At 38.1% G+C, this 22,058-nt stretch overlaps 4 protein-coding genes, 2 non-coding genes and 1 pseudogene across 6 annotated transcripts; 5 read left to right on the top strand and 2 right to left on the bottom strand.

Annotated features, from left to right (window-relative positions):
* Window positions 1–689: 689 nt before the first annotated feature.
* Window positions 690–2,574, top strand: LOC137724369 (putative cyclin-D6-1). Its single transcript, XM_068463115.1, has 6 exons — window positions 690–1,001; window positions 1,183–1,269; window positions 1,359–1,454; window positions 1,631–1,832; window positions 2,028–2,158; window positions 2,253–2,574. Exons 1-6 carry the CDS (start codon window positions 690–692, stop codon window positions 2,532–2,534), a joined length of 1,110 nt encoding a protein of 369 aa, XP_068319216.1. The 3' UTR covers window positions 2,535–2,574.
* Window positions 2,575–3,370: 796 nt separating this feature from the next.
* On the bottom strand, window positions 3,371–7,519 carry LOC137726909 (uncharacterized). Its single transcript, XM_068465859.1, has 2 exons — window positions 6,604–7,519; window positions 3,371–5,952 (listed from the first exon to the last, which is right to left on the bottom strand). Exon 2 carries the CDS (start codon window positions 5,879–5,881, stop codon window positions 3,611–3,613), a length of 2,271 nt encoding a protein of 756 aa, XP_068321960.1. The 5' UTR covers window positions 5,882–5,952; window positions 6,604–7,519; the 3' UTR covers window positions 3,371–3,610.
* A 131-nt stretch (window positions 7,520–7,650) lies between these two features.
* Window positions 7,651–7,724, top strand: TRNAT-AGU (transfer RNA threonine (anticodon AGU)). The gene has a single exon. It is a non-coding gene; the product is annotated as a tRNA-Thr (tRNA).
* Window positions 7,725–8,327: 603 nt separating this feature from the next.
* Window positions 8,328–8,401, top strand: TRNAT-AGU (transfer RNA threonine (anticodon AGU)). Its single transcript has one exon. It is a non-coding gene; the product is annotated as a tRNA-Thr (tRNA).
* Window positions 8,402–8,684: 283 nt separating this feature from the next.
* Window positions 8,685–9,871, bottom strand: LOC137723286 (transcription factor MYB4-like). The gene is made up of 3 exons (XM_068462445.1): window positions 9,622–9,871; window positions 9,309–9,438; window positions 8,685–9,135 (listed from the first exon to the last, which is right to left on the bottom strand). The coding sequence occupies exons 1-3, from the start codon at window positions 9,758–9,760 to the stop codon at window positions 8,685–8,687; spliced, it is 720 nt and encodes a 239-aa protein (XP_068318546.1). The 5' UTR covers window positions 9,761–9,871.
* A 2,163-nt stretch (window positions 9,872–12,034) lies between these two features.
* On the top strand, window positions 12,035–17,528 carry LOC137721751 (cysteine-rich receptor-like protein kinase 10; annotated as a pseudogene).
* Window positions 17,529–17,686: 158 nt separating this feature from the next.
* LOC137726608 (G-type lectin S-receptor-like serine/threonine-protein kinase RKS1) lies at window positions 17,687–21,521 on the top strand. Its single transcript, XM_068465545.1, has 7 exons — window positions 17,687–19,454; window positions 19,566–19,703; window positions 19,925–20,052; window positions 20,175–20,385; window positions 20,493–20,730; window positions 20,825–20,975; window positions 21,058–21,521. The coding sequence occupies exons 1-7, from the start codon at window positions 18,221–18,223 to the stop codon at window positions 21,361–21,363; spliced, it is 2,406 nt and encodes an 801-aa protein (XP_068321646.1). The 5' UTR covers window positions 17,687–18,220; the 3' UTR covers window positions 21,364–21,521.
* Window positions 21,522–22,058: the final 537 nt, after the last annotated feature.

The following is a 22,058-nucleotide window of genomic DNA, read 5'->3' as shown; positions in this document are numbered from 1 at the left end:
GTGGGATTGTTTTCTCTCTGACATATACAGGTCCCAAAAGTCTTGATAAGAAATAAAGAATGCAAGACCCAGTTTTTTGAACTTCCAAGAATACCCTTAATCCGAATGGACGTGAGCAAGCATGATTATGGACAAATGTTATCTTGCTAAACTATTCAGCATTTTTTGCCGCCTCTATAGATTAACTAAACTCTTACGCTGAGACCTAATATCAGATGGTGTACGGTTATATTGTTAAAAGAAGTTGAACTTCCAGCTGAAAATCAATTGAAAAGGGCGGTATCAGCCTAATACAAAGGTTTCTTAATTTTTCAACGTAAAATAATTACTGACATCATCATATATATGCTCATTCACATGTGAAGAAAATTACAAGTTTAAAATATGAGTAATTTAACCCGATGAGTAAATCACTTGTCTCCGTCAATTTCACACACATGTAATTTCTTAACTTTTTGACGCGATACAATTATTTTCTTCGTAATACTTTTACAACGAGAAGAGAACGAGTAAAAGGGACCAACATGCATATAAATTAATGGAGCTGCACAGAGACAGAGAGAGAGAGAGAGAGAGAGAGAGAGAGAGAGAGAGAGAGAGAGAGAGAGAGAGAGAGAGAGAGAGCGGGAAGGTGAAGACTTAACTAACCACACACAGGCACAGCAAAGCAGCTTCTTTATCAGCACAGAATGCGAAGCTTCTCCTTTCCATCATCATTATTACTCTCTTCAAATTTCTGCTCCAACGTCCTCTCCTTGACCTCCTCATTCACTCCTCACAACCTACAAACACAAACAAGTTCTTCACTAATTCAAAACCAAATCAATCAAAAAGCAGAAATGGATTATGAGTTTGATCTTCAAGAACACAACTCCGATGCAATCCCAGATCTATTTGCCTCAGAAACTGACCACATGCCCTCCCAAAACTTCCCAAGCAGCTCAAAACACACCGGTTTCTACTATACTTTTCGCCTCGAAGCCATTTCTATGTTTTTGCAGGTAAAGAAACAAGATGTTATTGACACTTAAAAAAAAAAAAAAAAATCCGCAATTCCCCATTTATAATTTATCGTTTGTTAAGGGAGCGGATAATAACTTTTTTGGAGTTCAGGATGGCTTTTTGTTTCTACTAGTAATCTACTTCTTCAGATTGGTCTAAGCTTGTGACAATTTTTATCAGTTTCAGTATTCTTGCAACCTTGACCCCTTCATACCTTACCTTGCCATTAACTACCTGGATCGGTTCATATCGAAGCGGGATATTCCGGTAAATAAAGAAGTTTAGTTTCTTAAATTCCAAGATAATGTCACATTTTAAGTCCTTACTTAGCTTATAATTCACCATTCAAATTGCAGCAAGGAAAGCCTTGGGTCTCAAGACTTGTGAAAGTATCTTGTCTATCTCTAGCTGCAAAGATGAAGAACACACCCTTCTCCTCCTCTGATTTTCAGGTAACTTAATAGCCCTTCACATTGCAGCGTGGCCACTCTCTTGCACCTAAGTTCAAATCCCCCTTCTCGTAGAGCTAAAATAGTTTACAGTATCGCTTTTTCAAAAAAACTAAGGAAGACATATACTGTGAAGCAGAAGAGCTAATGGTTTGCTTAAATGCTTATTTATGTAACAGAGAGGGGAAGGTTTCGTCTTCGATGTGCAAACGGTTCGTAAAATGGAGCTTCTTATTCTCAACACTCTGGATTGGCGGATGAGATCGATAACTCCTTTCTCTTTTCTGCATTTCTTCTTGTCTTCGCTGGACTTAAACGACCGGCCATTTACACAAGCTCTCAAAAATCGAGCTTCGGATATCATCTTCAATGCCCATACTGGTACTACTTGTTAATTGTTCAAGTACTTCCGCTTCATAGATTAAGGCTAGTGATTTTAACGCTCCTCTTTTAGACTCTGCACTTCGCGTGCAAGTTAAAAAAAAAAAAAAGGAAGTGTGAAAATCGTTAGCCCAAACTGATGCGTGATTATTAATTATAACTCATAACCTTTTTTTGTTTTGAATTTGATTGCAGAAATTAAATTTGTAGGGTTTAAGCCATCAATAATTGCAGCATCAGCTGTCCTATCTGCATGCCATGAACTGCTCCCATTGAAGTTCCCTTTTTTAAAAGTTTCCCTATCATCTTTCCAAAATGTAAATAAAGTAAGCACAATATCAACGTTACAGATTTCCAATTTAATTAAACAAAGATACGATTAATTAGTATTTTAAGTTTTTAACTATATTTTTATTTCAGGAGAGTTTGCTCAAATGCTTCAATTTTATGCAAGAAATGGTAAAGAGTGAAAGGTTGGATACTATGTCCTGCACAAGAACCCCAGTGAGCGTTCTGGAAAGGCGCCTCACTAGATCGGAAGGCGAGAAGACCATCAGCACCGCCGCCAACAGCACCAGCACCACGACATATACTTCTGTTTCTATGGCAGCAGAGAAGAGACACAGCAAAAGGCGTAGATTAAATGGTACTTTTTGCAGTGAAAATATGTTCAAGCTTTCTCATCATGTTCAACAGTGCTGATTTGTTTGGTTGTCTCTATGCCTCGAATGTAATCATTGCCCTGAGCTATCTTCCGATTAGACGCACAAGAAAAATACAGTTTGAGAAAAAAACCGTTCTATCCTTAGTTGTATAATCTTTATGGACTAGTTACATAATTAGAGAGATAAACACATAATTATATATAATTAGTGTCACTAAAAAATCTCTCATCGACTCGATGTTAATCACACTTGGTGAACCGAGCTGCGTTCCCGACATACTAAAAATCTCTTCAAGTAATGATGAAGTTCAATACTCTATTTATTACCGTTCCAAATTTCAAAATTTAAACTCATTTAATAATAATAAATAAGGTTGTGTGTAAAAAAACACCGGATTGGAAGTATTTATGTATCGTCTTTGTCCGATTTGATCGGCATTGGCCCATATATCGTCTGTGCTCAAACAGCGACATAGGAAAGTAGCTATGAGGCTTGGCATGTGGGACAGAGAGAGTCCGCTTGTGAATCCCACACAATTTAACAAAACAGGCACAATCATACAACCGTTGGTACTCAATATTCAAATCAAACATATTAACTTCCCCATCAATGTGGTTGGGAATTGAAGAGGGTTGAATGAACATAGAATGGCTTCTTATGTTGTTGTTTTTTCTTTGGTTAACAACGCGGCTAAATGTACAACTACTTCTTATGCATTTGATTAAGCGATATTCTAAACCATTCTAGATTTAAATGAAGGAGATTTCAAACTTAGTTGCAAAGAGTTGAGCAAATTATTCTGACCAGCTGATCTTGTTAGATATTTTGGGCTGAGATTGATAGGCTCAACGCTTGTTTGGATATAAGTTGTGGCGAATTAGAGTTCTCCTTTATTTAACTATTTTGATATCTTACAAAGTAAGAGTAAGAGTATCTAGTTACAGAATGAGCTATTCAGACTCGATGCAATAAAACTACACTTTTGAGACATAAGCATATAATTTGGTTATGGAATCATACTCTAGCTAGCAGCTGCAACAAACGAAACAAGGATACAATAACAAACAGATGTCTCATGCCGAAATTCTACCAGGTTTATTCAATTCATCCGGTTTACTTTCCGACAATGAGTTTTGCTCTAGCATGACCCTCGTTTATCTGGAACTGCTCCCCTATGCCGAAATGAGCCATGAGTAACCAAACAAAAGTGACAAGCTCTCCTCCTTTACTCAGCAATTGCGCATGATCCTTCGCTCTGCAATGACATGCGGCATACGAGAGCAATTCCACCCATACTCGACTCATCAGATCCCATTTCTTATCCTCCATCTTAATCAACCCCTTCGCTAAAATACACGCATCAAACAACACTGATTTACTTCTATCCCCTTTGACATCAGCAGGTTTAACATCTGTGTTTACCTCCAACATACTCTTGCAGGCAACTAGCTCTTCAGCCTGTTCCCCTCCTTTCCTCAGCTCCCTTCTGCTAAAGAATTTCTTCGCTTCTGCGCATGTGTCCCGGAATCTTATTTGTCCGATTCCTGCTACAGAAGACGTCAAACTAGGCTGCATAACTAAGAGATACAACATATAATCCGACAGGGTCTTACTGATTTCACGGCGAGAAGGTTCATTCTTACTGGATTCGCGGCGAGAAGTTTCATTCTTACTGGATTCGTGGCGAGAAGTTTCATTCTTACTGGATTCATGGCGAGAAGTTTCATTCTTACTGGATTCGGAGTGAGAAGTTTCTTTCTCCTCACAGTTATAGCATAATTCAGTGGCAATGTGCCACAGTAGGATGCTCTGGTCATAATCAACATCAACCACGTAAGACAGCAAGGTAGCATGTTGGGCGTCATTCCACTCACTATCCTGGAGAATCCAATCACCTCTGGCTGTAGATATTCTCTTGGCAGTTTCGGGATCATCCGCGAGCACAGATTTAGCTTTCAACTCTTTAAAAATGAATTCCCATAACCCTTCAGTCAGTGGCCTACTTGTCCGATATTTCATCTTATCTCGAAGATCCTTGAGGCCAAAGAGGTCGATGATTGCAATGTAACCAATGCCAAAGTAGTCAAAAATGTTAGAGGACAGTTTCCGATGCTCCTTGAGGGAGTAGTGAATGAAGTTGAATGAAGAGATGGATTCGCACCACCTTCGAAATAGAATTTGTCTACACCACTCCAAGCAAGTTGTTGACTCTGTAGACCACCTTGGTTTCTTCAAACTGAGGTACTTTCCAAGTATCTTGGCAACCCAAGATTTTTGCCAAGACTTGTGCATAGCAGTGACAGTCCACTCAGAGAAAATAACCAAGAAAATGGCTATTGAATCCAGGCATAGGGCACCATAAAGCAGGGTATAGGTGATTCCAACATCGACCTTGTGGAAAGCCTTTTTCTCTAGTTTATAGAAGAAAACAAGGGCTATGAAAACCGCAGTGAAGGATATAGCCCGGAAAAGGCATCCTAGCTTAGAATGCACCACAACAGCCTTGGTGAAGAGAGCTTCATACATAAAGTTGAGCTCAATTGCAATCAATCTAAAAGTTTCTTCTGCGGATCTGTCATGGAAAAATGCACGACTCTCGAAGCCTTCATGGAAACTAAAAATGAGATCCACAATAAGACCCCTGAAGATTTCATAGAAGTGATAAGCATGGCGCACCACTGCAAAATTATCCCGCATATCACCTTCTTCTGCAACATATGTTACCGTCCTGGATTCTTTGCTACGTTCTGCTGTGAGTTCTATACGAGTTGGAAGTTTGGCATCTTTTTTTGAAGAGTACTCCTCCATTAGCTTTGCATAATTTGGTCCAGGATCAGGCTTTTTAATCAAGGATTCCTTGAAATTATCCAAGCTTGCACAATACAAAGCACGTGTGCGCTCAGCATACTTAATGGTTCCTGCAAGAAACAGGAGGAGTGTAGGGGGCCAGAGCTTGTTGGTGGGAAACGATTGAATGAAGACATACACTGCAGCTATAACTTGGAATACAAGGCCAAGAAAATGCCTTAGCCACAGCGTGTTATCTTCAAGAGCAAATGCAGTAATGGTGTCCGGACCTCCAAGGTGTAACAGAAGAAATGGAGCCCAAAATGCCAAGAGATCCTCGTTGTTATCTCCCGAACCTTTAGCGTCACCTTGGCTGTTTGAGATTAACCCGACTGCAAAGCTAGCAGCCCAGTCAGCGAGCAAGTAAGATGACCAGACTAGGAAGATTAAAAACAAGTTGGGCGTTCGCTTTCTGAAGGGTGCACAAAGAATTAACATGGTCTGCAATGTTAGGCTTAAGATGATAAAGCCCCGTAGATTCCACCCTTCCCATAGCTTCCTGACGGAGATAGGAATAGGATTGATGGAGGAAGTCATATCCCAGCTAGCTTTCTTCAACTTGCTCCCTTTTTTTTGCAGGCCACTGAAAATGAGCAATTTCAAAGCTTCTGCAAAATTAATTAAGCAAAAGGAAAAAATATGAAATTGTCCACCTCATATATTACTATATAGACATTGACTCATCAAACAAATATTACATCTCACGCAATAATCCATCAACTATGACCATAAGAAATAAGGTCAATCTTAGTGAAGAAAATCTTTGACACATCCGAAAACGGGGTGATCTGAAAAAGAATATGCACACGGGGGTGTTTCGGACACTTAGCAACTCCTCCAATTATAAGTTATAACAAGCAAAAATGGAACTGAAATGCATTCATACACAAGCTTATATAAGATTTTCAGTTATGGATATTAATTTCAGCTATTTTGGTGTGGTAGCAGGCAGCCTATGTTCCAGTTCCTTGGTTTCGATAGGACTACTATTATCTAAAAACAATCAAGTTATCAATGAGCAGGTGAAACCAAGATATAACCCCTCACGTGCCACATTATACAGTAAGAGACCAACATGCATGACAAGGTGTTTGCAGTAGAAAGTATATCAGCCTAATATGTAATGTGTTCAAGTTGTCATTAACTACACCCAACAATACTGCGATTTGGCAACAAAGACAGCAAAATCCAAATTAACAGCCGGTGAACCAACACAAACAACAAGCCGAAATTGAAGATAAACAAGAATAGAGAAAAACCTGGAGGATTTTCTGTGGACTCGAAGCGGAAAGTCTGCTTAGTTTTCCTGTTGGTCTACTACTACTGATATGATACTACTCACTTCTCAGCCATGCTAACTACTAGGAATCAACTGAAGTGTCTTGCTTGATACTCACTCCATTGAAGCCTTAAATAATACTAGCAGTAGCAGCCCAGCAGGAGAAAAGAAACACTCAAAACAAGCTGGGGAAGCAATGTGGTAGCCCAGTAGAGCTGTCAAAGTAAAATTAAAAAATCAGAATCAAGTTTTTTCTGGTGGAAGATTTTCAAGGGTAATTGTCACCTAACTAATGTCAAACCTTAAGAAAACAGAAATTAATTAAGATTAACTACAAAATCCAGACTTGTTAGAAAGGAAAAGAATAAGAAAACAGGAATTGAAAAGAGAGAAATCCCGCAAGAAAGGAATAATAGCGAGAACTCCAACAAAAGAAGGAAGGATTATATTCTGTAATTTAACACTTTCACAGCCTTGCTTTCTCTTTTCTTCTTTTGAAAATAAATAATGACAATTCATTGAAAGTAATCCGCCTTGCTTCAAACCCTTTGAGAATTGGATGCCATTGCCACGGCGAAAACATTCTGCAGTTGTGTCTGCATCCAAACACAATCTTTCTCTCTCTCTGCTGATTCCTCTAATGGAAAGGAGGTGGGTACACGAACCCATCTCACATCCGCCATTACTGTGCAAAAAGGTTCTTCCTTTCGGGGCCCCATTTGCAGGAAACGTCGGAAAACACAAGGAACGAAAACTGTTGCCTGTTGTTGGTATAGAGAACCAGCAAAATCCTTGAAAGCCAGGCTTTTTGCTTTTAGTAAAATAGCTTGCTTTGTATTGAAAAATGCAATTCGATTTTTTGGGAATGGTGGGATTCCAGTGATGATCCCGGATAAGAGAAAGGTCATGTTTTCGTCGGATTTGCTGACATTTTTGTAGGACTGTTGTTGTTAGTGTTCAATCCAGCTGGTCTGACCAGCCCAGAATTGTACCACAAATAGTGGACGAACAGAAATGTATCAACGAAGCTTTCATAGCTCAGTTGGTTAGAGCACCCGTTTAGTAAGCGGGAGGTCTTGAGTTCAACTCTCAATGAAAGCAAAATAATTTTTTTTTATTTTCATTTTTCATCGTTTCTGGTCTGAACTCTGAAGTGTGTGTCCAATCAGTATAGTAACAATGCGGCTTATTTATTTGTAACTAAGTGATCCTTGTGCATAATCTAGTTTCTCATAGTGGTCATGTCAAATATAGATTGTTTGAGACTGAAAGATAAATTGGAAGATGGCTACTTCCACTGTGAAAGGTGTGATGGGGTACTTTGCCTGAGATTGACAAGCTCGCTTCTCGAGATGACGTCCTTCAAAACATGGGGGTGAAGATGGATGGCAGTGGCAGTACTGCAGCAGCTCCAGATGGTGTATCAGAGGAACATGTATGGTGTATCAGAGACCTTGTGTTCTTCATACATAATTATCTACACAGGTGATGTCGAAGCCGATGCTACAGCGGAGGAGGACGCAGATGGCATAGACTGGGAGGAAGGTTGAAGAGCAAGTGATCCGACAGTAGAGTGTCACATGACTCGTAATCTTTAAGGGATTTAACATACAGTGAAATCTTCTGCTTCAAAGAAGGCAGTGGTTATATTTGACGACTTGCTTTGTATCAAATACCTGACTCCCGTGCATATTAAGCGACAACGCTTTCATAGCTCAGTTGGTTAGAGCACCCGTTTAGTAAGCGGGAGGTCTTGAGTTCAACTCTCAATGAAAGCAAATTTTAATGATTTTTGCTCTTTTTTTTTTTTTTTGTCCTGTTGCTTGCTGGGCTACATAACAAACTGAAGTTTGTAATGTATCTTGTTCTTAAGCAATATTCTATTTAATCTAATTTAAACTAGGGAAAGAGGGATTCGAACTTCTTGATGATTTATCTTTTATTCATGCATATATACAGAGCAGAAGAAAAAATAGTTGACGGTAATACTGAAGTATTCAAATGCCAAAGACATTACAATTCCCATTAATTCAAAGTTTAAACACTCCTAATTAATCTAATTCATCCTGTTTTATTGATTAAACTGACCCAGTAATCACTCGTGGCATGATTAATGTAGGAATCACATGGAAATATAGGCTCTTGCTGCCACACCTGAGAATCCAAACTTTGAAGGTCACCAAATGTGACACCAGATGCACAAATGCTTTGCTCTGCAATCTGGCCTTTTCGATCATCGAATTCCCAAACGGGACAGAATAATCTTGATGAAGCTGAAGTTGAAGAAGTTGTCTCCATCTTTGATGATGATGCCCTTGTAGCTTCATCAACAAGAAACAACTGTTCAGTTTCAGATAACTTGTTCTTGCTGGCTTCTTTGTCGCCGAATCCTTTTGCTTCTTCGTGTACTGATTCAATTGCCGCCTTGAAGCGTTTCTTCATGTGGGTGTTCCAGTGATTCTTAATCTCATTATCTGTTCTTCCAGGAAGTCTTGCTGCAATAGCAGACCATCTACAAAGAGAACGAAACAGAAAATCTTTTAGGAAACTTGTCAGTTTATTATGAAGCTGCAGAAGTTGATTATAACATTGATTTCTAGTCCTTTTTAAACTATGAATTTAAGCTTAAGGCCCGTTTGGTAACCATTATGTTTTCCTTCATGTTGGTTAGATTTAAGTCCTTACCGGTTTCCTATTGCTTGATGCAACTCGAGTATGGTTTCCTCTTCGTCTTTGCTGAAGTTCCCACGCTTAATATCCGGCCTTAAGTAATTCACCCAACGAAGTCTACAACTCTTCCCGGATCTAGCCAGACCTAAAGCAAATGCAGAAGAAGAAAGGTCATTCGTTAAAAACGCTTGTGATTGTCTGAAAGCGCTTTGTACCCTTCCAAAAGCAATCCCAAACGAGCTGAGTACCCAAATGATCAATGAAAATTTTGTTCAAATACGCGTAATATAGACTAGAAAGAAAAAGAAACTTCAAATTTGCTTCCTACCAGCTGGTTTAGGCATCTGACTCCAATTCCAAATTCCATATCTCTGAATGTAAACTACCAACTTTTGATCCTCCTCAGGACTCCATGGACCTTTCTTCATAGCTACCGTCTTCTCACACCGCTGAGTCCTTTTCGCCATCTTCCATCTCCGATTCAGTGACTTCTCAACCGCCTACGTACCCGTATATGTATACGGTTACAATGATCTACATACCCAACGTGCTTATGATGTTGCACCGGGCTGACTGTTAGCAATCGTCTGACGAGAATAAAGTATGGTATAGATCGAGGGAAAGCAGTAAGCATAAAAGTATTTATGTAATCAATGTATACAAATCAAATCTCATGTAAAACGCGTCCCAAAGTCTAAATTTCCTAATAATTAGGAGGCTTGTCAAAGTCCAACCAGTCATATTAAAAGAAATATTATGGCTTAAATATTTGTTTTAATGGCTTTCAGTCACTGCTGATAGGAATAGGATGGCATCCAAAGTTTGATTAATTTATTTAATTATATTATAAATCAACACTCTTAGCTCATTTTTCGTAAGTTTCGTATTTACTTTGAAATTGCAAATTGATATAAAAACGGCAACCTTTTCTCGCTTTGCGAGGATTGGAGATAATGTTTATTGCAAGTAACTTTATCTTAGCTTTGTAAAGAGGCTGTTTTCATGACTTGAACCCCGCAACCTTCTGACCACAAAGGAGCAACATTTCCGATGCGTCAAGGTTCGTTCAAATTGCCATTTGATACGTATGCAAAAATAACTTATTAAGAGAGCCATATTTTGTTTTATAATACAATATTCTCAATTGTTGTAGGATACGATGAAGTGAATTTGAATGTAACTGAGCAGACACATTTAATTGTCTTGGGTTTCTCTGTAGAATACAATGAACTTTTGCAATTTTTGAAGATAATGTAATATTTCTTGAGTTTTAGATGGAATAGTAGTCAAAATTGTTGAGCTTTTAACTTGTTCAGGCATCTTTACATATACATTTTGCACAAGATGACAACACAGTCCATCAAGTTTGAAGTTTGAAGTCCATAGATTAGTCTAAAGTCCGAGGGTTTACATCAAATTAGGATTTAATTAAAGGAAAACTAATGAAAATGGTTTGAAAACTTTGAGTTTTAATAATAAGGACAAAATAAAGGGTAAAGTGAATAATACCATGATTGACTTTTTAGTTTAAAAATGTGATTTTTTTCGTTAAAGTCAATAGTACCAGAAGCTTTTCGTTAAAGTTCTCTTTAATTAATTCAGCAGCAATACAATTTTAATCATCTGAGTAAGACTTTAGTGGCCATTGATAGAGGACTAATTTCTTATTTGGATTGAATTCATAATTTCAACGGAGTAAAAATGGGAGAATTTAGTAGACAAAATTGGTTGCGTATCACAAGCCTCGTGGATAGTTTTTATTTTTTATTTTTTATTTCTTTCTTCTTCTTCTTCTTTCAAAATCTCTTTAATTGTATTATGACATTCGGTGTTCTGTCCCATATTTCAAGTATACTGAAAAATCTCTTGTAATTATGCAGTATAGAAGACTAGTATCCACTTTGAAAAGTCAGCCAAATGCAAGAGGTTTATAGCTCCATTGATCGAGAACATCCATCCATGCACTCGAAGTTTCGAGTTCAATTTCCTCTTCCTCAATATAGCTTGTATTGGGAAAAATAAAGACAGTCTGGTTGCAATCAACTTTCTTTAGTTCTTTATGCTCTTCAGGACATTTCTATTTCGTCCGTTCAAACCAGAAGCACTTCTGTGGCTCAGCTTTTGGAGAGATTTTTCAGTGTGACCGGCACACAAGATAATATATCACGTGCTACTATACAAATGAAGGGATATGTGTGTTAAAAAGTTAATAACTTAAAAAATTAAATTTCCCACCACTTACATAAAAACATGTGCCATCCGTGTTTCCGTCACAATAAAAAATTTCTCCAACTGACACTTTACTTCCAGGAATGAAAGTTGGATTGAATTGGAAAAAAAGGTTGGAATGGATCTTAACATCTTGGAAATCAGAAGATTACCCTTCAAATGGGGACTACAGTTTTCCGCTTTCGTCAAACCAGACCGCCATTCGACAGTATGTTTGTACAAGGTTTAACTAAGCATTGGAGATCTGATCCCGGGCCATGGCCTAATTACGTGAGCAATAGCGAAGAGAAGTATTATATCCTTGTAACTGACCGACAACACATCAGTAATAAGAACTGTGTTGAGGGATTACGGTTTATATCAACAAATGAGATGGAATGATGGTGGTGATAAATGGGAGGAACTCTGGGCGCCGCCATAAAACCCGTGTGACAAGTATGGACAGTGTGGTGCTAACAGCAGATCTAGCCGTGACAATATTAATATGTTAGCGTGTGAATGCCTACCAGAATATGAACCAAAATTTTAGGCAGTTGGATAACGGGGGAAAAAAGGGTGTTAGCCTCGAACACTTGCCGAACAAGAGCTTGGACTCTTTTCTTTTTGGTATGTCTAAAAGTATGAAGCATATATTTGAAGTTTATGATTACACAAAAACCAAACCTGTCGATGCAGATCACAGAAAAAGGTCCTTGTTGGATTGGAAAAAACACTTTGGAATCATCAACGGGGTTGCTTGTGGAATTCTGTATCTTCATCAGGACTCAAGACTTAGAATTATTCATAGAGATCAGGGATCTAAAACCAGCAATGTTATTCTAGATGCTAAGATGAACCCAAAAATTTCAGATTTCGGTATGGCAAGAATTTTCAATGGGGATCAACTGCAGCATAAGACCAACAGAGATGTTGGAACATAGTAGGAAACATACTAGCATTCGCACATTGATGAAATAAATCACCATATATTCACTTTTCACATCCCTTATACTATTTTTGAGCTTTGACATTTTCTTTTGTTCATATGCAGTGGATATGTCACAGAGTACGCAATGTTTGGGAGATTTTCAACGAAATCGGATGTCTTTAGTTTGGGGATCATATTATTTGAGATTGTAAGCGGCAAGAAAAACAACGATGTTTGTCAGAGTGATCATTCCATAAACTTGATAGAACATGTAAGTAACACAAGTTCTGCTAAAAATCTACCCTTTCTACTAATCCCTCCCCTCTTTAAAATGACACTGTTAAACTGCCACTACAAGAAAAATGGGCTTTGGGTACAAAATTAAGGACACAAATTAGGAGCTTGTGTGTCTTTGAACAAGAATAAAGGGGAAAAGTGCACATTCAATAAAGGGCACCGTATATTGTGCCCAATGTAAAAGAAAATGGACACAAACACATTATTGGGCACAGGAACAGGCACAAAAGACTTTTTGTGCTATAAATAGGATTTATAAGCACAATTGCATGTGTCCATATTTATAATAATGAAACCTTTATTAATTAAATATATTATGTGTGACACAAAATGACTTTTGTGCCTTTACAAAGGCTACCAATAACATGTATGTTTCTCAAGGGTCAGCATTGTTACAAACCTCTCTTCTATCTCCGAACTTTCCCCTGCAATTTTTTCTAGAATTAATGAGGCCCAAAATATTATCTAATCAATTGTTCAATGACAAGCCAAGAAACCCAAAGTCAAATGTTGGTTCAATTGAAAAGCATCATGAATCACTCACCCCAAGTTTCAAAAGTGATTTTAACTGAGGACATCATGAATCTCCCACTCCAAATTTCAAAAGTGATTTTAACTGAGGACAGTCCGCCAAGAGCTACACACCCAAGTGTCACAAATCATGGGCTGCACAACTCTAACCTCATGGTAACGTGCGTGGTTTTGTGTCCTATGATTAAATATATTTAAATAAAAGTTATTTTTTTGGCCCAAACGTTTAGTAATAAATTTTTTGCCCTAATATTTGGTATATATTTAAATCAAATGTACATTTTGAATTATTTGCACTATATACCTTTTATATTTCAGACGGCACATATTAAAAGTATTGTGCCTTTTGTGCAAAATAACAAAAAAAAAAAAAAAAATGAAAAGCTTGAAGATAAAAAAAAGGTTATTAGTATTAGTTTGGATGGGTACAAAAAAAAAAAAAAAAAAAAGAGCTAAAAAAGATATTTGGTAAATACTTAAAAATAACTTATTTTTACAATTTTAGATGAAAAAAAAGCTAAAAACGTAAAGTAGAAAAAAATGAACTTATTTTTACAACATAGTAAAAACAGTTTTTTTTTTCAAACCACAACAATATGAGACTAGCCTTAAATCTTCTGTCTCCCCTTCTTCCTCCCTCTTCCTTCCCCTTCACTCTCCTTCTCGTATCCTTTCTCTCCTCCTTCTCTTTCAGGCAACAGCGCCGCCTTCCACTTGTCACCAAAGAGTCAAAGACCGTCAAATTATACCTCCATAATCCTCTTCCCATCCTCTTTCCGATCCTCAAGTTAGTCTCTACAAATTCATAGCCAAATTTCTTCAATTTCAGATCTAAGAAACATATGATTTTGTTCGGGTTTTGTGTGTTTTGCAGGTATGAGAGCGGCGTACGGGACGGCGAAGAGAGGAGTAGCAGTGGCGTCGACGGGTGATGAGGCCCGAGCTGGTGATGAAGCCGATTGTTTCTCTCGTATGCAAGCATACTAGCACAGGGTGGATATCAATTTTGTAGGGGTTGGAAATTGTTACCCCTTGGGAACTGTTTTTCCTTTGCTTCAGTAATCACCGGAGTATAACAGGCTTAAACATCTCATCTATGGCTGTCTATGCTGCATTTTTTTTACTAAATGGTTAATTACTTAAAGTTATGTACTAGGTCGCCTCCGTGCGAAAAAACTTCGAAGATAAAGTAAAGGCCACTGACAAAAATCCACCAAGCTCGTAACATGGGTAAAACTAAATCACTTTTAATTGATGACAATAAATCTTAATCCGAAATGTTAAAATGATAAGATTATTGGTAGATCCTTCAATGAAGGATCACTTAAAAATTCAACGTTAATCAGATCTTAGTATTTGCGAATTTGTGCAATATGACAGTTGGAAATGTAAAACCTTTTTTCTTCTCAAAAAAATGTAAAACCTTTGTCTCTGCCTTTTGCATCAGTCATTATTATACCACCAGGGTTTACAGCATCATTGTGCTTGTTCTTAATTTTAATGCCATATCATGTAACATACGGTTGAAAGAAAGCGACAGCTCTGGATGGTATTGAAATTTTGAATTTTTCATTGTGCCTGTGTTCAGCGAAGTTCGTGTAGAAGGATTGGAAACATTGGATTATCTTGACAGCACGCAGAACAGGAAATGTTGCACTGAACAAGGTGATGCTTTAACATTTGAGTCAGAGATAAGCTTAAGTTGCTATTCATTCTTAATTTGTTGCATTTATTAATTTTGTTCATTTCTGTTCACTTTATTTTCCTAATAATAATTAGGTGGAGAAGATATATCTCAGCACTCTTACAAAGATTGCCATCCTGGATCATGAGAAGAAGAGAACATTTGTAATACGCAAAGATGGTCTTCCAGATGCCGGTTAGAATTAACATGTTCAATATTTCATAATGAAGTTATTGCTGCCTGAATTTATTTTCTTTATTTTGAAAATTTCCAGAGTCTTGACTGATGCGTATTGTGGCTTAACATAACTAACAACACAATGGGTCGAATTGCTGCATCATATGACTCATGAGATAACTAGGATTAGTGGAGAGAACTCTTGTTCTTTCTTCGTGCTTTTAAAATATTATTCTCCGATTTGATTAATTTACAAGTTGATATTGAAGAATTATAATGTCAAATACCTGCCCTCATAGTGTTCGTTGGAATTGTATTTTGTACTGGAGTGATTAGTTTTCTGTTTTTCCCATTCAGTTGTATGGAATCCCTGGGATAAGAAGGCGAAGGCTTTGACCGACCTTGGACATGATGAATACAAGCATATGCTGTGTGTGGAGGCTGCTGCTATTGAGAAACCTGTAACATTGAAACCTGGAGAGGAGTGGAGAGGAAGGCAGGAGCTTTCAGCTGTTCCTTCCAGTTACTACAGCGGGCAACTCGATCCTCGAAAGGTTCTCCAGGGAATCTGAAGGGTCCATCATTCTGGCCTATATTTTGTACAGGTACTTTCCCCAAGAGTTTAAACTACTGAATATCTGATCACACATTTGGTGCTGGCCTTTGACTCCGTCACTATTGTCTAATACATCAAGTGGGCCTTCCTTGAAAAGTTAAAGCATAAGCATTAGAATGAATTCATACTTACTGATTGGTAACAAACAGTAACGATTTTGAATGCTAGCTCGTTGGCACTTTTCCAATTTTCATAAAATTGGCTAAAGCCTTACCCGAAATGTTTTTATTACTTTTATTTATTTCACACACAATGAATTAATTGTATCTGCTTCTGTTTTTCTCTCTGCTGAAGTATGTTAGTAACTAAAACGAAAGGGATTTCATGCATCATTTGTTTGTGCAATGTAATTTGGCGTATGGGTTATGGTGGTAGAGAGATGGTTAGTTCAGGTTTTAGTTCAATCAACCTCTCATATTCTCAGAGCAGATTTTTGAGGATTCGGGAATACAGAGGGGTATGGTTTCATGGATATGTGAATTGAAGAAAACGCTAATGCACAGTTCGTTTTGTTAGTATGATCATAACTAAGTTGGTAATAGTCGCTAGTGTATACCTTTTATTCTGCAGGTATGTTGTTGCACATGTACATCAGTCAGGACAACAAATTCTGCTCGCTATTTTCACTTCGAGAAGTTTAGTGTGTGGGGTGAAATGATCGAATCATGAGTTGGGGATAGAACATGTAAAATTCTAGTTGTTTTTATATAAGGAAAACTAATGAAAATGACTTGAAAACTTTGAGTTTTAACGATAAGGATAAAATAAATGGTAAAGTGAATAATACTATAATTGACTTTTTAGTGTAAAATGTGGTTTTTCGTTCAAGTGAACAGTACTGAGAGCTTTTCATTAAAGTTTCCCTTCATATATAATGGTTGTGAATATCTTTGTAAATTGTAATATTATAGATGCTTGTGGTTGTGGGCTGTTTTTAATTTATGAAAAAATAATTTTTTGTTTAGCCTCAATCTCAATTTGTAGGTAATTTCAGTTTTTAATTTTTTTTTTTTAAAAATAGTTGGCGTATTGGGCACAATAACAATAAATGTGTTGTGGCAGCAGTCATCTGACAACTTTGTCAGAATTGGGCACAAAAGGACCTTTATTAGTGCGTACATTTTTCAGCACAGCATACCTTATTGTGCTCTTTGATCAAGGGTAACGCCTATAGAGGGCACAAATAGAAATATAGTTGCTGCACTGTTGTTATTGGTCTATGGGCACAATTGTTGGTGCTCTTGGGCCTCAAATGGCACAGATAATTTATCGTGTGCAGTGTTGGTGCTCTTTGACCTTAAATGGCACAGATTTTATTGTGTGCAGTGCCCATGTTTTTGTAGTGTGCAGGTTTGGTAGCTCTGGAGAGAAGACACAGCATTAAAAATTGTGGATTCATCGGTAGAGTCCTTTCAGTCGGATGAGTAACGCAACGCATTCAAGTTGGCTTCTTATGCGTGGAAGAAGATTTGAAGGACCGACGAACCATGTCAGCCTTTTTTTGTTGAGTGTGGTGAAACATCTCCTCCATCTCCTAAACAGCCTGCATTTGTCTTCAGAAAAAGTTCTTGCGATGATGATGCGGATCCATTAATTCTGAAAGGGTCAGGTTCCATTAACGACTTAACAATAACTGCATTTGAAAGCTCGTTAGTTGTTAAAGATGCAGGCTATTTGAAGCTCGTTCCGAAAGGGTCAGATAATGCACATGTTCTTACCGGTAAGAAGCTGTGTAAATATTCAGCTCATATATATATTGAACGTGTTCTTGTTGGTAAGAACACGTGCAAATAAAAGATGCATATCATTATTTGTCTTGACACGCTAACTCTATCATCGTGGCATGCCAAAACATCGTTGTTGGCATGCATTTTGCCGACGTTTTGCGCACTTGGCATGGCTTGTCACAGTTAAGATCAATGGGAACGAGGTCCATTTTTGGCAGTCGTGAAGTTTGAATAGTATGGGTAGTGATTTTCACACTCCTAGTTTCTCCTCCTGGCTCCTCTCCTTGTATTTGTCTATCGATTCTCCTTTCATTTATTTAATCATAAGGCTAGAACAAATAGAGAGAAATGCAGAGGGGAAAACGTGAATGCGGGAAATCACTTCTCGATCATTAATCAAAATGCAAGTAAAAATAGGCAATTAAAGAACTGTCACCGAGTTAGTTGGACATCATCCAAGACAATTCAACAAGACTTGAGTGGATCCCAGAATACTGACTTTAGAAATGTGGTTTTCGTCTTTTAAATACCGATTGACGAAAAATAGCACATGTTGGTAAAATTCAAAGAAACAGTTGAGCTGTCAACACTTTCATTAATGTACACAGAAAAACAAGTGCGGTCAAGTTCGTTTTGAGCCAAGGGAGGGTAGGATTCTTTGGTAGTCCGATGGCTTGATCCTCTGATCGTCTAATTCTCTATTGCCCTCGCTGTTGCTGTGATTGTGCCAAGGGTTTGATACATGCATCTGCCAAGAAAATGTTATTGAAAGCTTTGCTTCTTGTGTCCCTCTTCCCATTTTGCACATCCATTGACACCATAGAAATGGACCAACATGTAAAGGATGGTGATCTTCTGGTGTCCAAAGAAAACATCTTCGCATTAGGGTTCTTCAGCCCCAGAAACTCCAGCTCCAGGTACGTCGCAATTTGGTATGTTCAAAAAGATCAAAAAGATCAAAAGGCAGTGGTTTGGGTAGCAAACAGAAACGACCCCATCAATGATACCTCCGGTGTCCTTACTATAGACAGGTATGGGAGACTACTTCTTTATTCTAACAATATGCAGAACATTCCTGTGTGGTCTACAAATGTAACGGTTCAAACTGCGAGCACTAGTTGCAGGGCTCAAATTTTAGATTCTGGAAATTTAGTTCTTTTTCGGGATAATAAAAGCAAAAAATTTATGTGGCAGAGTTTTGATTATCCCACAGATACTCTCCTTCCGGGTATGAAACTAGGCGTGAATTGGAAATTGGGGATAGAATGGGTCTTAACATCTTGGAAGTCACAAGAGGACCCTGGAACTGGGGAATACACTGAAAGGCTCTATTCCAATCACACTGCCACCCCCGAATTTTTTGTTTATAAAGGTTTGACTCCGCATTGGCGATCTGATCCAGTGGACCCGCGTAATTTTGTAAGTAATCAGGACGAAATGTATTTCTTTCTTAAAAACGATAGCACTTCAATAAGGTCGGTGTTGAAGGATTCTGGGTCACTGCAAATCCTCAGGTGGAACAATGCGGATAGAGAATGGAAGGAACTATGGTCTGCGCCAAAATATCAGTGTGACCTGTATGGAGAGTGCGGTGCCAACAGCAAATGTAACCCTGACAATATCAATTTTTTTGGGTGTGTGTGTCTGCCAGGGTATGAACCGAAGTCTGTCAATGATTGGAATATGAGAAATGGTTCGGACGGGTGTGTGAGTAAACGAGTTGCGGTATCAAAGTGTAGGAACGGAGAAGAGTTCATGAAAGTGCCACAAGTTAAAGATCCAGACACAACGAAAGCAGCACGGCTGGAAAAAGGCATTAGTGTCAAAGAGTGTAAGCAGGTGTGCTTAAGCAATTGTTCTTGCACTGCATATATGGTCATAGAATCTGAAGGGCGCAGTGATTGCTTGACATGGTATGGTGAGTTGCTGGACATTTTAGTGTACACACAGGCAGGGCGAGATCTACATGTACGTGTGGACAAAATCGAATTAGGTACCACTTCTTGCCATGGAAAAGTTGCATTATAAATTTTTGGAATTTGTGGAACTTACTGTACTACTGGTTTTGTTATTGTTTAATCCTTTATCCCACTCTTATGTGTAGCTGAAAATTCCCGAAACTCGAAAGGTTTTCTTAAAAGGAGGGGTATGCTGGCTATTCTGATGTTGTCTGTTCTTCTAGCATTGGTACTGATCGTTTCGTTGGCCTGTTGGAGGATTAAGAAAAAGAGGAAGACAAAAGGTACGAAGTAGTCAGCGATTTTGAATTCTCGAACAGTTTCATCAAATAAAAGCACTCCACTTGTAATGCTTGTGCAGTTTGCAAATCACATCAAAGCACTGCAATTAGATAGAATCCATATGCGCGAGCTCGATGTAAAACTTATATTTCTATATCGTTTGTCAATGAAAGTAGAACAGTGAGAAGAAAATGCAGACAATGATTTCTTTTATTGTTAGCAGTTGAGACTGAAGAAACTAGGAGACATCCCGAATTGCAATTTTTCCATCTGAGAACGATAATTGCAGCTACAAACAACTTCTCTCCCGTCCAAAAACTTGGCCAAGGTGGTTTCGGCACTGTTTATAAGGTTAGTCCCACTTTCGAAGAGTAACAAATTTCATGATTAAAGAATAATCACAACATAATGGCTTGATAAAATAAGTGATGATTATGTGGAAGCTTAATGATAAAACTGAATAAAAACTTCAGGGTGTATTACGAAATAATCAGAATATTGCTGTAAAAAGATTATCCAGAACTTCAGGACAAGGAGTTGAAGAATTCAAAAATGAAGTTGCGCTGATAGCGAGACTTCAACACAGGAATCTCGTGAAACTTTTAGGCTGTTGCATAAAGGGAGAAGAAAGGATGTTAGTCCTGGAATTCTTGCCGAACAAAAGCTTGGACTACTTGCTTTTCGGTATGTCTATAGAGGAAAGATTCAATTGTTCACGCAAACAATGAAGCATATCTTAATTGAATATGTTGCATTTATCTGCACAATTAAAGCCAAATATCTTGATGCAGATCACACAAAAAAGTCCTTGCTGGATTGGCAAAAGCGATTCGAAATCATCAATGGGGTTGCTCGTGGGGTTTTGTATCTTCACCAGGACTCAAGACTTAGGATTATTCACAGGGATCTAAAAACCAGCAATGTCCTTCTAGACGCTGAAATGAACCCTAAAATCTCAGATTTCGGCATGGCAAGAATCTTCCAGGGGGACCAACTCCAGTTTATGACCAACAGAGTTGTCGGAACATAGTAAGAATTGCTATAAACTCACCTTCCATTAGCTCTTTCATCTCTTACTATTCTTTGGCTGTAACGTTTTATTTTCTTCATATGCATAATACAGTGGCTATATGTCACCGGAGTATGTAGTGTTTGGGAGATTTTCAACCAAATCGGATGTTTTTAGTTTTGGGGTCATATTATTGGAGATTGTAAGCGGTAAGAAAAACAACAGTTTCCATCAAGAGGATCACTTCCTAAACTTAATCGGACATGTGAGTAACACAAATTGTGCAAACAACCAACCCTTTTTATTTACTCATCCCTCACGTGTTTAAAATGAACTATCAACTACAGGTTTGGCAGTTGTGGAGTGAAGACAGAGCCTTAGAAATTGTGGATTTGTCGCTGGAGTCATACACGCCCGACGAAGCCATGAGATGCATTCAAGTCGGGCTCTTGTGTGTCGAAGAAGAGTCGAAGAACAGACCATCCATGTCAGCTGTTGTTTTTATGTTGAGCGGTGAAGCATCTGCTCCATCTCCTCAGCAGCCTGCATTTGCCTTGAGAAGAAATTCATGCGGCGATGCTACAGTTCCATCAGTTTCCAAAGGATCGTGTTCTATCAACGACGTGACAATAACTAAATTCGAAGGTCGATAACTAAATTCTGTTGCCGTCTCTGATAAAACATGGTCCTTCGGGAACTGAATCATATATGTTAAAATGAGACTTCAGATATACAGGCTATTTCATACATTTTCAAATACCTCTTGGATGTAACTAATAATACGACTCTTTCCAGCTGCTTGTCTCCTAATCAAAACATTTTTAATATTAATTAAAAACTTAATCTGAAACTAAAATCAGTTAATATACTAATTAAAATCACACCTATCGGAGAACTTGTGTTCCCGATGTGGGACAATTGAGGCATTAAACTCCAACAGATTATTCTTTGACGATACTGATTTGACTGTCAACATCCAAAGTCTCCTTGGTTTGAATCGTGCTTGCCAGGTGCCGGGTAAACGCTTCAAACAAGCAGCAGAAATTCCAACAAAAACATAAACATCAGCGACAATTCTTCTGCCAAATTATAAAAGAGTCAGGTCAAAGTCTCACTTCTAATAACATCGATATTGTTTTTAATTTAGTTACCATCCACACAGTCCGATATGTGTGAAGTTTTATTACAAAATGTCACAGTATTGGTTGGAATCAAATCAGCACGTGACTGTACTGGCCTGCTCGTTGGCTCTGATATCATGTCAAATTATCATAAAGATGAGCCAAAGTCTCACTTCCAACAATACCGATATTATCCCCAACTTGTTAATTACCATCAGCACAATCAG

This window comes from Pyrus communis, chromosome 2 (assembly GCF_963583255.1).
Source record: "Pyrus communis chromosome 2, drPyrComm1.1, whole genome shotgun sequence".
Lineage (NCBI taxonomy): Eukaryota > Viridiplantae > Streptophyta > Magnoliopsida > Rosales > Rosaceae > Pyrus > Pyrus communis.
Note: the sequence above shows the minus strand (reverse complement) of the source record. Positions and strands in the feature narration are given on the sequence as shown.